The sequence below is a fragment of the Aulostomus chinensis genome, chromosome 22 (assembly GCF_037954235.1).
Source record: "Aulostomus chinensis isolate RoL2024-O1b breed Wild chromosome 22, RoL_Achi_v1.0, whole genome shotgun sequence".
Classification (NCBI taxonomy): Eukaryota; Metazoa; Chordata; class Actinopteri; order Syngnathiformes; family Aulostomidae; genus Aulostomus; species Aulostomus chinensis.
Window position 1 is genome coordinate 5,053,771 of NC_141341.1, and position 17,254 is coordinate 5,071,024.

Sequence of the window (17,254 nt, forward strand, 5' to 3'; positions counted from 1 at the left end):
AGAAATGAGGCTTAATTGAACTCAAGACCATCAAAGTAGAGACCATCCCTCAGCAGGGGAGGGGGTCTATAAATATGAACCTTTCCCCCCTTCTGAGGAGATTTAACATCATTCCTATTTGCCCCATATAACTCCAACGATTCCATTGACTTGTCTTTCACACTTGGCCTCAGGTGACCCCTGCGACTTTGTAATAAAAGGACCAGGACTGCTAATGAACCAAGTGACCTTGAAAATGATCCCACATAGGCCAGAGACCTGGAATTCCCCTCCAGGATGAGAAGCCAATGGTCCTCAATCATCTACAGTATCCAGTTTCCCTTGATTCAACCGTCCTAGGATAACCGTGACCCGGAACCAAGAGCCTCCCTCTCCCTTTATTTTCTCGGCTTCTGTAAGACATGTTCCAGCCAGGAGCGATAGACCTCCCAACACAGCTGTTGTCCGAGTAGGGAGTCGTGTGTGTGTTCATGCATAAACGCAGTAGCTTGTGCAGATTCACACGTTAAGGCAACGCTTGCATCGGCACGCACATTCGGTTATGAAAACAAACCCAGTGGTACCAGCACTTAGTCTTCGCATCTCATATGAGCAAGGTTCCTCTACTGAGTTTGTGACGACTTACCTCACCGTCATGATAGATGATGGCCTTTCTTTTAAATTCTACATTGAAAATCTACAAAACTGAGATTGAAATTGTTGCTGCTACCTTGACATTCACGCAAACACCTTGGCTCACAGTCCTCAGTTGTTGGATGCTGTCTATCAAAGAGCAGGGAGGTTTAAGACCGGGTGCAAGCCCCTCACTCACCACTGTACTTTATATTCCTTAGTCAAGTGGTTCTCACTGTCTGTGCTCAGATTTTTACACTGGTAGAAGTTCATTTACAAATCCGTCCTTGGACTACTGCCCAGCGACCTATCCTCTTACATGACACGTCAACAATGCAATCACAGCCTACACCGCCAGGACTTCATCACCTTCTCTGATCACTCCAGTTCGTTCACAGCTTGGACAAAGAGGACATTTTCATTCTCAGCCACCTCAACCTGGAACACTGCAGCAGGAAGTGAAGCTTTCCATTTCAAATTTCTCTTGGAGAGACTTCTAAGGAAACTTGCACTTGCTTTTAGTATTTTAACCTGATTGTAACTTGGTGCAACTTTTGTGTTGTGTAACTCATTGTAGTAATGTTAGGTTTGTCCTGAACAGGCCTCGGTCTCTCTGTCTCTCTGTATCTCTCTCTCTCTTCAATGAGACCCCCCTGGTTCAATAAATAAAAAGTGGTCTTCGAGATGAAGCAGAGAGGTTTGACAATCAATTCAATTGCACAGACCAGATAATTACTAAACATGGAGCTACACAAAGAAACACTTCTCAATTGTACAAAGAAAAGAGTTGACATCAAAAGTAGAAGCCTCTTTTTCAATTAAAGATGCCCTGTGGAATTTTTTCTATTAAAAAATGTTTACATTAAGTGTTACTTGCTAAAATGTTGAGCAGGACTTACAACACATTTGGAACAGAATAACACACAGAGTAACACACTAGTCAATAAAATGACTTCAATGACTGTACTATATTCACTAGTATGTTTCTCTGTGTGTTATTCTGTTCCAAATGTGTTGTAATAATTTTCTCCACACTGAACTGGACAGCAAGCTGATTGGAAAATATTTCATCAGACAGTCCTTCCATTCAAGTCTACCTATAAAAGCAATTTCAAGAGTTTGGCTGCAGCAACGACAGTCGCCCAGGACATAGAATTCAAGCATGAGGCCTTCTTAAGGCATTTCCTTTTAACACAGGTGCAATCTAGGTGTTTTCTCAGACATCCATTTTTACCTTTTTCTTGTATTCACAACCTGTCTGTGACTCAAGCAGCTCTAGAAAGTATATTTGGGATCAGAACTGCATGAATCTGTTGGTGCTGGCCTGTGTTGATGGTGGCAGGTAAGCTAAAGTGCTCCTGGGAACACACTGTACCAGACAGGGCAGAAGATTGCTACTGCGCTTCCCTCAGGTATAATCACTGGCAAACAATATGCAATAAACATAAGGGTGGAAGGGAGGCACATACACACATCCACACACAAACACTTATCCATTCTTAAAATTCAACTATGGCTTTAATTCCTCTTTCTAGACAGAAACTGTTTGCACGAAAGAGGGCAAAATCAGATCGTGTTAAGTCTTAAAAAAGGAGAAAGTTCAATTGATTTGCATGTACCAACCCCTTTTCAATTACATGAAATTGTTCCTTTTATCTAAAACTTTAAAAAATTTAATCTTGGAATTGGAATCAAGGGATTGTGCCAACCACTTTTTTTTGTTTTGGGCTACACAGCCCAGCCTCCTTTTTTGGTTGAGAGAGATGTTTGTTAAGACTGAAATACTTACTATCGATAGGAAGTGAACACATGGAACAACAACAACGGCAACAACAACAAAATCATCCTTTCATTCCCTCATCCCGCCGAGCTATTCACTCATGAGTGACCCTGACAAGACAGCATGCAAAAAGCACATGAAAAGCAGCAGATTTGCAGTAATTGCAAGCGGAAGCGATATGCCACACAATGTGACATTCAGTTCAAAATGCAGCCTCTTGAATTATGCTATCTCTTCCCAGCACAAGCTTCACTCCATTCTTATCGTTAGCTGATAACCTTTGTAGGCTTTGCCTCAAATGAAATGTATTCTTTGGAAGGAGGCATTTCCCACTTTGGTATTGCAGCACAGAACACAGTCAAAGAAACTGCCAGCAATCTCTCACTGGGTCAAAAGTTCATCGCATGCAAGAATAAGAGGTGTTTCATACTCACAGTGAGCAAATCTAAGCACTATATTAATGCCAGCAAACGGCAGTTAGCAAGTAAAAGTATAACTGAATGAAGGAATGTTACATTAACAGATAATTCAACTGAGGACTAACACACTCATTAGTTCACACCAAAGACAAAACAAGGAAGCATCAACTAGCTCGCATGTGCTGCATGAAACAGCATTTATAAACACTCAGCTGTCAGTCAATCTTCAGCTTTTACCAGCCCATGTCCACAAGCTATGCTACATTAATTAGTTAGCAAAAATGGCAAGTCTGTGTGTGATTGGCTGCTCGCCTGTTTTCTTTCCCCAGAACACTGTGCATGGTTACGATCCCGCTGGCTCAGAGGTATTCATGGTGAGGAAAGTGGGATCTGGGACACTTCTAGCAAGCTTTCTCTTTCCCTCTCTCTCTCCTAAACTGATACTGCTATCCCATGAGTGTCATGACTCGCTCTGGATATGGCCACTTTTCACCGTCACGATCATATTATTCCTGATGTTATTTCCAGCTTGTCTGTCCTGTTTTGCTCAGAAATATATCAAGATATAGCGTTAGATGTGTAAAATGCTATCTTCAGCCATCTTGTGGGACTGTAGACAACAGAGCTGAGCTCATTTTAAGTCGTAAGATCAGTTGTTCTGGTAGCTATTGAGAAACAGTTCAGACTGTGTAAAGTAAATAAGTAAACAGAAAGTGTCTGGAGTTCTCTACTTGCAGTTTACGTACACTCGCATTCCACATACACACACCCCAGATGGCATTACATGACCTTTCCTACCTGCACCAGGTTCCAGCCCTCTAAGGACTCAGCGATGATGGAGGTGACCGAGGGGCAGACCCCTCCGAAGATCATCAGGTGTTTGGGACCGTAGCATATGGCATCAAAGAAGGCCCTCAGCCCCTTGGCGTTGTCACACTGCAGACACACAGAGAAGGTGTGGAATGAGAGTGAGATCCAGCTTAAAGGGCCAGACAGACACAAAACTGACATTTCAATTGGTTTTTTTGTTGAAAAAAAAATAGGGCAGAAGCAATAGAAGGATAGAAATGTATCAAATTTAAAGGAAGAGCAGGATGAAGAGGAGATAAAAGATGGAGGGTAAATATACAAAATTTCAAAAGGCCTATTTTGGGCAACTGAGTGGCTGGCACGCAAGCAGAGACACTGAATGTTAAGCTCTGCTTTGCGAAACCCGTCTAAACCTCAAACACACAGATCTAATGCTCCTCCGTAAATATACAATTAACTTTAGTTTGTTTTTGTTCATTTATATCAGTCGGATAAGGACGATGCTTCATATGCGAACCTTAATAAGTCAATTAATAGTCTAAGTGCCACATCTTCATCCAATGAACACAAAACCGAAGAGTGTCAGTTCAGAACAAAGCATATCGTTTTTGAAAACACAGTGATATTCAAATGACATTTAACTACGGCCGCTATAATTGCAGCCTTGTTTCAAACCATCATGTAAAAGAATGTAGCCGACAGGGCAGGCCCCCGCTTTGATCCTAAGATGCAGAATATAGCCATTTCATGTCACCATAGCAACCAGAGAATGAGTGCGCCAAAAGAAAAAGAGAGAGAAAGTGTTCCAATTGATTGCTACATGAACTGCTTTTGCTGCGATTCACTGATTTTCACAGTTTGTAATGATATTCCTATCGGTGGTAAACACCCCCCAGTGTTTTATTATTGCCACTCATTTCAGGATGCGCTCCCGTTGGCAGCTGATAGATAGATGGACTTACTGACTGAATGGCAGGTGCTGTGTGTGTGTGTGTGTGTGTGTGTGTGTGTGTGTCTTCTGACACAGTCCATCTCATCTAGAGAGTCATTTGACCTTGTTAGCCATCAGCCAGCGACTCAATGAGATTTCCTACTGAACAGCAGCACGGCCCTCCACCGCACAGATTGATAAACTGAAAATCGAATAGGATCGTGTTGTGTGATCTGTGGGTAACTTGATATCAAATGTGAAGGCGTCTTGGCTATAGGTTCTTCTCTTGTCGTTGTAATCATGGAACACCAAATGAGTTATCTGTGTCGACCAGTTCCTGTTCTTTAAGCCCACCATCTCCAATTTAGACGATTTTGGTTCAGGCTAAACTGCTCTCAGGTGCATGTTTTGAGAGAAGAGTCGACTCAGCTGCATGTTCAGCCTTGACTAACAAGCTACAATGTCATCCTGAGATGCTAAAGTCTCAATTTCATAACCACAGTGTCATGCAAAATCACCCGACACATAACTTAAGGACGATTGCTCGGCTTTGATTTCAATAATTTAAAAGTTGAAGACCAACGACAAGTGAATGCATGTTTTCTCCCCCGTGCACATGCATTCAGGAGCAATAGATGCTAGTCAAAAGTAGACTCGATTGTGGTTATACTCTGGGTGAAAGGAGAGGGAGGAGATGTGATTAGACACAGTAGGGATTCCTAATCCCGGCCACACAGCTGAATAAAAGCAGGAAGCTATTAAAGGAGGATATTCCATTTGCATACTCTTATCATTCATTTCTCACCAGCCACCCATAACAAGGTGGGCTGGTTGGATTGCAACTCAATTGGTTACTACGCAACAGAGAAGAAATGTGGGCAACTAAACTTGTCAACATGAGTACAATAGACCTTGGCGATATTGCAGGTTTGAATTGATTTACTGTGGAGACGGACAATGTAGTGTAGGTGTTAGGAACGGTTATGGTCTCCACTCTCTGTCTCTCACTGGTAAATAAAACTGATTTACAGCATCTGAAACACAGCAACAGATGGTCTTCATATGTGATTTCAAGCCAGGTCTCAGCAGATTTTCATTTAAGAAACAAACAACAAGGTTAAAAAATAAAACAAATTAATTTTTCCAACTTGATTTGAATGAAACCCCAAGGTCATAAACAGAGCTTCAACCGACAGTCATTTTTATTGCCAAATAATCTGCTAATTACAAATTTGACATTTTACCATTAAAATTAAAAAAAAAAAACTATCTCATTTAGTCTAATTAATGATCCAAATCCTACTGTATACTTCAGCAATACTACTCTCCAGAGTGCTTTACTATCAGAATTACTTCAGTGATGTGGAGGAAACCAGATACTTCAATCCTGACAGCATCACTGGAGTGTGTGTGTGTGTGTGTGTGTGTGTGTGTGTGTGTGTGTGTGTGTGTGTGTGTGTGTGTGTGCGTGCATGCGCGTTATCTTTTAAGAATTCCAATTTCTATTACAGGAAAAGAAAAAAAAAATTTCACTTAATCTACAAATTGATTGATCAATTAATCATTTCAGACCCACAGAAGATTCCAATGACTATGGATGCTACTGTAAAATCCTAAAACCACCAGAGAGTAGAAAGTGTTCCCTCCACACACACATGCACACACACACACAGACACCAACCTCATTCATCCTCTCCCACCTCCACTGGCCACACATTCACACAATCTGTTGTGACTGCTCACAAAGCCTTAACCGGTGTGTTGTCATGCCAACGGTGTGACTGTCCACACCTTGTGCACTAAATGAGGGAGGAGGCCGTAGAAGGGCTGGTCTATATTTAGCCTCTCATTAGGTAGCACAACCACTCAGACATTAATCAGTACTTTTTCCACTATGGAGACACTGTAACACTTCATACTGATAGAGAGACGAAGGGTAGACACGGGGTAAAACGGGAGAGAAAGTGGAGCGAGTGGAGGTGTGGATGAGACAGAGAAAGACATCAGCCGAATTTGGGGGGGGGGGGGGTGTCATTAAGCATGCACTAATAAAGCCAAGTCTACAGTACCAGCATTACGGTATAAACCTGCCCTCCATTACAACCCCACCATGGAGTAATTCATCACTGTGAGATTGATTCATTGGTTCTCGGCCTCACCAGCTGCATGCCGTCTTGCGGTTTTTCCAGAAGTCCGTTTGAGAAAAACAAGTGTAACCGTGTCTAAAGCTACTTGTGATTGATTTTAATATTGGTGAGATATATGAGCTGCTCACTCCAGTATTTTCTCTTCATTTCAACCTTTACTTTTGCATATAGAGCTCAAAAGCGAGAGTGGAAATCCCGACCATCTTCTCCATAGAGAGGACATTATTATCAGTCATAATGCTGTAACCGTCCAAGGTCGACTCATCACCAGTGAGCAGGTTGTGTAACCATGACATCTGCTTCATGTTGAAGCTTTAAACTAGTGCCCACCCCAAAGACAATTACTACACTACCCACAATCCTGCAGGCTAATAACATCTGAGATTGGTGGCGTGAGCCGTTACTACGTTTATTGAACTCATCACTTCTGGTCATTTTGTGCTTCAGAGGTTCCAGGGATTATTTGAACCTGGCTGGGAAACATAATTGCCCTTCATCACATCATATATTAAATGATAAACATCAGTGACAAGTTACAGTTCACAACAACAAAAATGGCTGGATTGTAGTTGGGTTTTTTTAAATAACATTAAGTCTGAAATCTTGTATTTAAGTGCTCATGAGGTGAGTAGTTCCTATAATTATGTACACAGTCTTGTACCTTCCTCTCCAATTTCCTGTTAACTTATGCACCGAATCAAATATGTTTGACGACACTTCGTCTGATCACTGTCTGGCTCGGTTCCAGGCTTGCAACTCTTCATATGAGGAATTTACTGAAATGTCTGTGGAATTGAAAGGGAAATTTACTTCAATGCTTGGAATCGGTCCAGTTTTCCCTGAGAAATATACTCTCGACAAGTAATACCACCGCCCTGAAAAACACAAATGAGTTCAGAGGAAAAACTGGTATGATGAGGAAGGCATAGAAGCACTTAACTCCAGAGTCGAGCAGCTCGAAATACTACAGCACTTTATTTCCCCTCTCCTCCAGTCTGAAATCTAATTCCTGGCATTTGGAGGCCATTTGGAGCAGATCGATGGGGTTAACGTCCGTAGTAATCTGTTTGACCGCCTTGGGAGATGGCCAAGGAAGGTGTGTGTGTGTGTGTGTGTGTGTGTGTGCGTGTGTGTGCGTGCACACACACGTGTGTTGGTGCTGATGGTGGAAAACTAAAGATGGAAATTCAAAGGAAGCATATAACACTGCCTAATGATGATCCATTAAGAAAAAATTTGAGTTTCAGTCTTGTTTAGCCAGATGTAAAGACCAGGCCATCAGGTCGTACTACTGTTTTATTCTTGGAAAATGTCTCCCGCTCTCAGCGTGACATTTCAGGGTAGCGAGTTTTCACCACTAGCATCGCTACTTAGGGGTTATTACTGATGGGATAGCTGGCCAAGGAGTTTATTTCTAATGCTCCTCAATCCATTGTCTCCATTACGTTTCCCTCGCGCTGACCTTTACTCAAATCTACTGACATTCATCCTTATTGATTTATCGTTACATGATGACATTAACTTACTGTTATTCTGCTGCTGATAAATCACACTCAACTGGGCTAAATGTGAGCTAACAGCTGCCCAGGAATGTCTCAGTGTATTTTCTAGCCTGTAATTTGATATTCAGTGTGATAATGTGAATCTGTTTAATAATTTAATCAGAATACTATCATGCATATCTTTAAAGGTCACTATACATGCAGATAAAAAACAGTGTCAGAGCTCATTGCAGAAATACCTCTTGGAGAGCACAGACCGCCGCCAAGGTCCGTGTATAATTCCTGAGAAGCAAATGAAAATGTTTAAGGGGGTAGGACCTGCATATTTAATATTCTTCACCCAACACGTCTCCTATTGAGCATCTGTGGAACGTTCTGGACTGTCAGCATACCCCCGTCCCTGGGAATGTCTGTGAATGCTGCACAGCTCTTGTGAAAGAATGTGATGGAATTCAACAGGCCTCAATGTTCTCATTCTTTCTTTGTGAAGAGATGCACAACATCAGAGGGACAATTCACCAAAGAATGAAAATTCAGCCATTATCTACTCTCCTCCATGCTGCTGGAAGGGCAGGTGATGTATTTTAGTCCACTAAAGACAAGTGGATTTTTACAGGACAAGCTGAAAACAATTGAAATACATGGGGACAAAGTATCACATATCGAAAAACAAATAAATAAAACCATAAAATAAAAAAAAGCTTATTCAAAGTATCGAAAGTAATCCAAGTGTCTTGAAGCCTCAAATTATTTTGAAAAACATCGCTGTCGCCGTGTTCTTAGCCTCATTGCTCACCGTAGCCTTTAGCTCCAAGCCGCGACGCCATGTTTTTAGAGTGTTTGAAGGATGAGCGGTAAGGAGGCATTTTATGGTGTCATTTCATGGAGGCGTTTGATGTGAGGTTGTTTTTCTTACTTTTGAAAATTGGCCACTATTCACCTGAATTTTTTTGGGAGGTTACCGCAGCACCGAAATTCAAGCAATGTTTTGTAAACCAAAAACTGACCCTCCACTGGCATGAACGCAGTCGATGGCTGAATTTTCTCTTTTTAGTGAACCATCTGAAAGTCTGTGGCAGTGTCTGCAATTTGTTAAGTATTACTGATTTCTTATTGAAATATTTCAACCTAAAACATTCGAAATATTACAAATCCTAAGTGTTGCAGTTATGGTTTTATTTCCAGCAGATTGAAAGTGGAAAACTGGAATGTAATATCAGTGTTACAAAGGCTACATTTTCCCATCAGTTGCTAATGGGACACTTAATATTAGAACACTCCTCTTAATTGCATTAAAATGTTACCATCAAAAAGTCATTTTGCACTAGACCGGCAATTGTGGAAAAGTAACATTTTGCTTAAATGGGTCAGCAAACGCACGAACTGAAAGCGAGCTTTTTTAAAACGGGTTGATTTGAGTGTGCTAATCAATCAACCAGATAATGCTAGCTATTACTGCTAAATGCACTCAATCTATAAAGCGCTTTCCTACTTTTATGGTACTCCATGTGCTTTACTATGTTGCTTCGTTCAACCATTCTCACACACACACACACACACACGCAAACAGTGATGGTGGAGGCTGTCATGGAGGGTGCTAACCTCATCAGGAGCAATTAGGTGGTTTAGTATATCTTGAGCATTATCTAAGTTACCTAGAAAGTAAATGACAGGACCCATTAACCAGCAATGTGCTCATGTACCTTTATATCAGTGCATGTGATGTTTGAGCAAAGTGTCAGCCATTTATGTTGGGAGGCACGTGTGTTTTAGTGCCTTTCATTTCCTTTATTGTGCATTCATATCTTGTGTTGTCGCTGTACCTGCTTATGATATACAGCATTATCAGCGCCTTTACGAGCTGTTTTATTACAGCCAGCTTCCGCTCACAGCGTGTGCCATCATGAGGAAGAGGAAGGGTGGCAGAGACATTTGTCAGTCTTTTCAAATAAGAGGTGTAAGTAGTCGTTCAGAGGAAAGCTAGAGAGCACGAGGATGCAGAAGCAAGGGTGACCAGATGATATGGAGGTGGGGAGGAAAAGAAAAATAAACCCTGTGTACACTTTTTTTTTTTTTACATTTCTCCAAACTTACAAGTTTATTGCGAGCAATGCAATGCTCAGACCATCGATCTCATGCGTGCACACTTGCAATGAGACACAGACTGAATATGAGACCACGAGGCAAGTCAATACGCAGCGTCATCGTCATTAAATGTCATCGGCATGTGTCAGGTTGCCATAGAGACAACAGACAACAGTGAAGCAAAGGAGGAAGCAATAGTGGTTTCATCTGAATGGGTGAAGCTAAAAAGAGAATAAGAAAATGTGGACACAGTTGGGGTGAGGAAAAAGAGGCAGACTTGGGATGCACTCATCTATTAATGATTTCATACTGCATTTCTATTGGTTGGTGAGGTGACGTACGTAGGCCTTAGACACCAATAGATGATCACCCTAAATGTAAGATATTGGCAGACATTTGTTGCAGGGTGTCGTTGTTCATAAGACCGTGATAACCGTCTTCTTTGAACCTCTCACAGTGCAAAGTAGAACATTTTCAGGGTCACAACCTCCAGGGTCCTCCTCACCCGACTGTTGCCTATACCACCACTGAAGGCCAGTATGCTCCTCCACCTCAGTACCCACAATCCAGCATATCTTCTTTTCTCATCACTTGTACTTGGAGACCACCAGTGCATGAGCACGTGCATCTGCGTGTGCATACATGTGTGTGACGTGACAAGAACAAGAGCTGATCAGAGCACCAGGCTGGAGTTAACCATGATGAAATGCCTTGTTAGCGCTTCGAACAGAGGCAGCTGCACCTGTCCCTCATCTAATAGCAAATTACTGCACCCAAATCAGCAACCTGAGGCTCGATAATGTGTGTCTGTGTGTGTATGTAGGGAATCTGCTCTGGTGTCAGAATTGATCTGCTCTTAAAACACCGTGTTTTCCACAGCCCTTTTTAGACTGAGAAAGCACCAAGTTTGCAGCCCAGTAGAGGCGGGAATTTGCCGTCTTGTCTGTGTGAAATGGAGGCGTAATACTCCCCTTTTCCAAAAAAGCCGCCACTTGTGTGGGCGTAAACATGTGACGTGACGTGCAGTACAAAGTTGTGTGTGAACAGTGACGCACAACATATACGTTGGGAGAATATCCAGACAGTCTGGCACACCTCATAGTGTTCCAGTCCAACCTTCCTCTGCCACTGCCGCTGTTGTGGTCAGAGACCTGGTGGTACTATTTTGGTGAGTTTTTCAACTTGCTGGTGACATTCCGTCATCCAGCGATAGCCACACCGACCAAGCTCCACCGTGACATTTTCATACAACAAGCCATCCTTCACAGTCCCGTGAGGCGGTTATCCACGGTCCTCTCGCCAGTGATGGTCAGCAGCTCCATGATCTCAGCGGCTCCCAGGTGCTCATCTTGCTGAAGTGACGATGTGTCGGAGGAATATTTAGCCCCATGACATTCTGTAAGTTTCAAAACAGCAGTTCGCGGCTCTGGCTGCCAGCAGCGTCAGTGTTGATGGTGACGCGTGAGAACAGGCGAGCATTATCTTTGCAAGTTTGCATCACCATCGAAACCTCCACCCACCTCACACCGAGCCGGCACATTGTCGGCTTGGATTTACATAGCAGTGGAGGCTGCAATAAGTGTACCTTCGGAAGAGGAATATTGCCGGGCTAAAACTGACCCAAATTTGCTGCACTCTGTCTGAAACCTCGGACCGAGCTGCAAAAAAGACGGGCGAAATAGCAGCTCGGGTGGCCAGTGTGAAAGCGCCTCATGACAAGGTGAAGAATCCTTGGGAGGCAGTTTGACCTGCGTGCGATAGCTGCACTCATGCAACAGTTGTGCATGCTGGGACACTCCAGCTCACATTCATTAATTAGGGCCTGAGCCAGTCCCTGGCGAAGACCCTATTATGTTTTTATCTGTGTTACTTCAATCCTTAATGTACTTGGCTTTAAGTTTATTTTGGGACAAGGTTTTGCATAAAAAGACCTAGAAACCTGATCATTAATTAGCTTTCAAACACACACTAATAACCCTTCCAGGAGCGTCAGATATTTGCCAATGTTAACCCTTTGTATCTTTACGTCCATGCAGCAGCAGTAGAGCAACGGGTCGATCTGCTCTAACAGCTGCATCTGCATACTACAAGCTCTCCTCTTTGAATTACTTCCACATCTCCAAGCCAGGAGAGGAAATGTGAGCCAGGATGAATCCAGCGATTGCTGAAACATATGCTTGGCATTATGAAGCCCTATAGAGTTAGAGCAGCATGCAGCCAATAGGTCAGATCTAAAGGAGATTATCTATTTTCCCCATGTACAAACCCGACTAATCCTCTGAACTGTCATGGCTGTCAATACCAACTACCCCGAGAAGAGAGAGGAGGTGGGGGTCTGGTCTGGTCTGTACTCTACGTAAATCAGTCTGAAGCAGATTATTAAAGTTTTATTTCATTGTAAAAGCAAACTGCAGCTTCATGGATCGCAATAATTTGATCGGATGGTTTTCACTGCAGTCAGGCATCTGCCTTGGCTGCCTGAGTGGGTGGTCAATTTCCAGTTTAGTTGGTCCGCTCAAGTGTAAAGCTTAAACTAGTTTGAACGGTTTGCAAACCAACTGCATTAACATCTGTAGAACTCTTCAATGCTAATGGAAAAGCAGCTTACAACCTGTGTTGACTGTGAGAAATCCAATCCAACTGGTCAACATGAGAGAGGTCGTGTTTCAGGAGTATTATACAAGCCTCTCGGAGAGCCTCTGCTGCTGCGAGCGACACCTAGTTGTCATATTTAGTCGTGTTCATCCGATTCCTGCCTGAGAGGTCCACCGAGGCTTTGCTATATCAACAAGATGGCGTGGCTGACGTGTAACCTACCTAAGAAGCAATAATCAAAGTGAGACAGAAGACACAGGAAGGAGAGAAAAGGAGGAAGATGATAAAACCCAGTTGCGTATGCAGGCAGCATCAAGACTCCTTGTGGTAACATTTAGACAGCAGGCCCCAGAGCATTGGAAGGGAGTACGCATTGATTGAGTGAGAGTGAATGAAGTAAAATTGAGAGTACCAAAGCAGTGATGGACTTGTATTTTTTCAATCAGTTTCCTTGACACTGTATGACTGCAACTCGGGGGAGGGGGGGGGGGGGTAGGAAGAAATGAGGAAGCCACCATGTCTTTAGAGAGACTGGCCTTTAAAACCCACTGCGACAGACTGACTGGGCTGCTCACCCTCCCATCTCTCTCTCTCTCTCTCTGTCACTCTCCCCAGTCTGGCTCTTGTTATTTCACTCAATCTATCTCTCGCTTTCTGGAGCGCTCAGATGGCCACCAGGATAACCATGATGGCATGTTGGAAGCCTCTTCGGTGGTGACAAGTCTCTTTCTCACTTTCTTTTTCTCCCACACTCACATGCAAATCTCTGCCCTGCACACATCCTTATTCTCAAACACACACACATATAGCAAATAAATGATGATCCTTCAGCAAAAGCATGCCAAAACACTTTAATATACACACATTAGCACACACGTGTGTTGACTCAGTCCTAGATAAGCTCAAATTGGCCAGCGCTACTAAAATCGCAGGGAGCACATTGCACCTTTATTAGCAATCTGTGCTGTGTTAAGCCTATTACAGGTTGTTGTGCTTTTGAAAAGGCCTCACAACAGCTGGAACATGTAGCACTAACCAGTGAGGGGGACGCACCAGAGTATAATCCCAGACACCGGATAGCCACAAAACAACTGGACTGTTCCTCGCCGCGCAAAAAAATCAGCTGCTGCTTTCATTTGTAATTGAGCACCTTCTTTAAACGGCGCATTTTAAGAAGATCCCCTGCATTGCGTTCCCTGGTTTAGCATCGCGTGCTGCTTGGCTAACCCAGGCAGCATCATAGAGGACAGCCATAAGTGGCAAGATTGACTTTGATTAGTTGCAATAAATGATTTAATCTATGACGACTGCTCCTGCCTGAAATAAATCAAATAGAATCAATAAATTTAAGAAAAAATGGCTGAGCTCAGTCTGTAGAGCAGCTAAATATACTGTCTAAATGTATCATGGAAATAATAATTTTGTGTGGTGGTGATGACACTCTTTTATACAAGTTTCTTTGAATCAGACTGATATTGACTGAGGATTCTGAATCAGGCTGAGATCTCAGGGAAGCGCCTGATCCAGATTAATGATCTTCATCAGGGACAGAAGGCCTCGCCCCTTGACCACGGAGAACAAACTCCGTTTGGGCTTTACCCGTTCCCACAAACAGCTCAACAACTTCAAATCTGTCCACTGAGTCCTGGTGTTGATGAAGTGTCGTCCGTCCATGTTTGGGTGAGTGTTGTTTTTGAACAGCTGAGCTCTGAACCAGATTCAGAGACAGGGACTATAAAGATATTCTGATAAACTTTTAAACCTATTTGTTGTCCTGCCCCGCATTAGATAAGGAGATTGATAACTGCTGTCGGCCTGCTCGTAATCTGTCCATTATAAAGTGGAAGAGTTCAGATTTGAGTTTTGCATACGGTTAACAGGAAGATGACAATGGGGGGGGGGGGGGGGGGTAAGCCTGTACAAAGAGAAAAAACATCTGCCTACCAGTGCCTCCAAAGCTCTAAATTTATGTCGTATCTGGGTTTTTTTTGTTTGTTTGTTTGTTTTTTACCCCCAAAATCCAAAGAGTAATAACGGTAACGTGTGGTATTACAGGGGATTAAAGCTGTAAACTCTTTCTTGGTTTAAAAAAAAACAAACAAACAAAAAACAGCTCTCTGCAACCAGCAGAGACTCAAGTGTCAATAAAATGGTTTAAGTTTTGTGGTGCAAACTAAAAACAGCTCATGAAGGTTCCGTGCACAATGGTAAGATTTGGAGTTCTTCATGAATAACAAGTCGTGCCTAAGAAGAAAAAGCTGGGTTTCGTAACTGCCCGACAGAATTTAAGCACGAGGGTCCAGTGAATGTCACACATTTTTTACTTTTTAAAAAGCTCCGAGCAGCCACAGCGGTGCCCCAGCTGGTGTATCTTCTAACCAGCAAATGATAAAGACTGGAGGAGAGAGGATGTGGACAGAGTGGGTAGAAGAAAGGGAGGGAGAGAGCCCATTATCAAGTTAATTGTTTCTCAGCCCCGAAGGTCTTTTACCCTCTCCTGATGCAGGAAGAGAGTAAAGCAAGGAAGGAAAAATAAGTGGGACAAAGGAGGATTAATCTGGTTAATAGTACAGTAGTAAATGAGAGCAGCATCAGGCTACAAGTCTGTTTGCAGGTGTCCAGAGGAACACCAGGTAATTCTACTCCTCTTCTTCTTGCTCAAGGGGTTCCTCATATTTTTTCTGCTCTGTTTTATCGATGACGGCAACACTGCAAAATAACTCCAAATGAAAAATGCCCGCCTTTCAAGATACTTGTTAGATTGCGGTCAAGTTTCTCCAAGTGAAGCAGACTATAAAGTCTATAAAGTAGGTACATAAAATCCCCCATACATCAACAGTCAAACGAGGATGTTAAAGCTGTATGGACCATAAAAAACCCAAAACCAAAACGCAGAAGTTTCGTCACCATCATTCATTCTCTTTCTTCCTTCAGCTACATTTTCATGAGAACTCCTCCACTATTAAAGTGTGTATTTAAAACTGAAATCTTGACAAACAATCCACATTTGAAAGCCCCTCTACTTTTACTGCATACGTGCGTTGTCGTCTTTTCATCACTGACAACTCTGCAGACTACAGACAATCAGATATCAAAGGACGTGACATCCTGGACGTGATGGCCAAGTTTTCCAGGTACACATTAAATGTTGTCACATTTGAGAGTATATAAATGAAGTGCAACTAAAAGAGAAGTCTTGATTTCATTCACTTTCATTCGCAGATTTGCATGGTTAAAAAAAAAAACCCTGAGTATTATAGTTAGTTATTTCTTAAGCTCAAATCCAAGTGTCTTTGGATTACGAAGCATAAGACTGGATAAAGAGGACGACTGTACCAGCTGATGCCTGTGAGAGTTTGTAAACTGATTTTTGGACAGCTTTGTAGTTGACGATCATCAGTTTCCATTCTAAACATACATGGCTGGCTCTTTCTGCATTCTGGCATCGCAGAGAAGTGATGCAGGATGGGAAAAACACAGCCTGGAAAGCTCAAGACTCACATTTGTAATGAATGCACTTTCTGGGTGAAGTATGGCTTTAATCAGTCATGCTTACAGAGTTCTGCAGCCATTAGCAGTGCACCTCTACCACGCGAGGGACTCACAATACACAGATGCGCCAGGCTGAGATATTCTGACTTTCACTCCTGTGGATCAAGCTAGATGACGATCTGTATTCTCATCATGTAACATGATAGCATATTTCATTCCTGATCTTCTCCCACATCTTTCAAACTCTTCACTTAGAGATTATAACGAAGTCTGTCCGCAGCTGAAGCCGTGATAACCCCGGTAACATGATGAGGGTTATCCTCCACAGCCACAGAAGTCATTACGTAACCGGCTGAGTAGTACTACCCATGCACAGCTGAATGAGAATTACCACTCTAAAGATCGAGACAAGTCACGGCAAAGTCCTAGCAGAGAAAGACGACGCCCGATCGCAACCTGCTCTGCTAGAAGCTTTCAATTTGTTGAGACGTTTTCATTAATTTCTCAAGTGCAACACGTAGCGGGGGGGTAACTTTAGATTTAGTTTGACATTGTCTCTTGTCCCACTGCTTTCAGCACTAAAGTCACGTTTTCGCCTATGTGTTCGGACGACATTGCCACTGGTCCCTTCTACTATTGTTATCTCATAAGAGGCATTTAGAGAGTGGAAAGAGCCATATATTTCTGTTGACATTTCGTCAGGTCTGAAAGGACAAACACGGGCAGATTAGTCATCCCTCTCCAAATGAGAAGGACCACCTATTGACAGCTTCTTTTATGAAAACGCATGAAGGAGAGCTGCACCTGTCTTTTTTTTTAAGACGAGGAGTCTGGAGAGGGTGCACACGGTGGACTGTGGAACTGGATTAGAAAAACTGCTC

General features: G+C 42.8%; 1 protein-coding gene across 3 annotated transcripts in view; it reads right to left on the bottom strand.

Annotated features, from left to right (window-relative positions):
* The window catches only part of gabbr2 (gamma-aminobutyric acid (GABA) B receptor, 2), a 198,685-nt gene that overhangs the window by 128,438 nt on the left and 52,993 nt on the right, over window positions 1–17,254 (bottom strand). For all 3 annotated transcript variants that reach the window (XM_086193819.1, XM_086193820.1, XM_086193821.1), the window contains one exon: window positions 3,610–3,747. In XM_086193819.1, coding sequence (XP_086049945.1) covers window positions 3,610–3,747 — 138 coding nt within the window. The remainder of the gene's footprint in view (window positions 1–3,609; window positions 3,748–17,254) is intronic.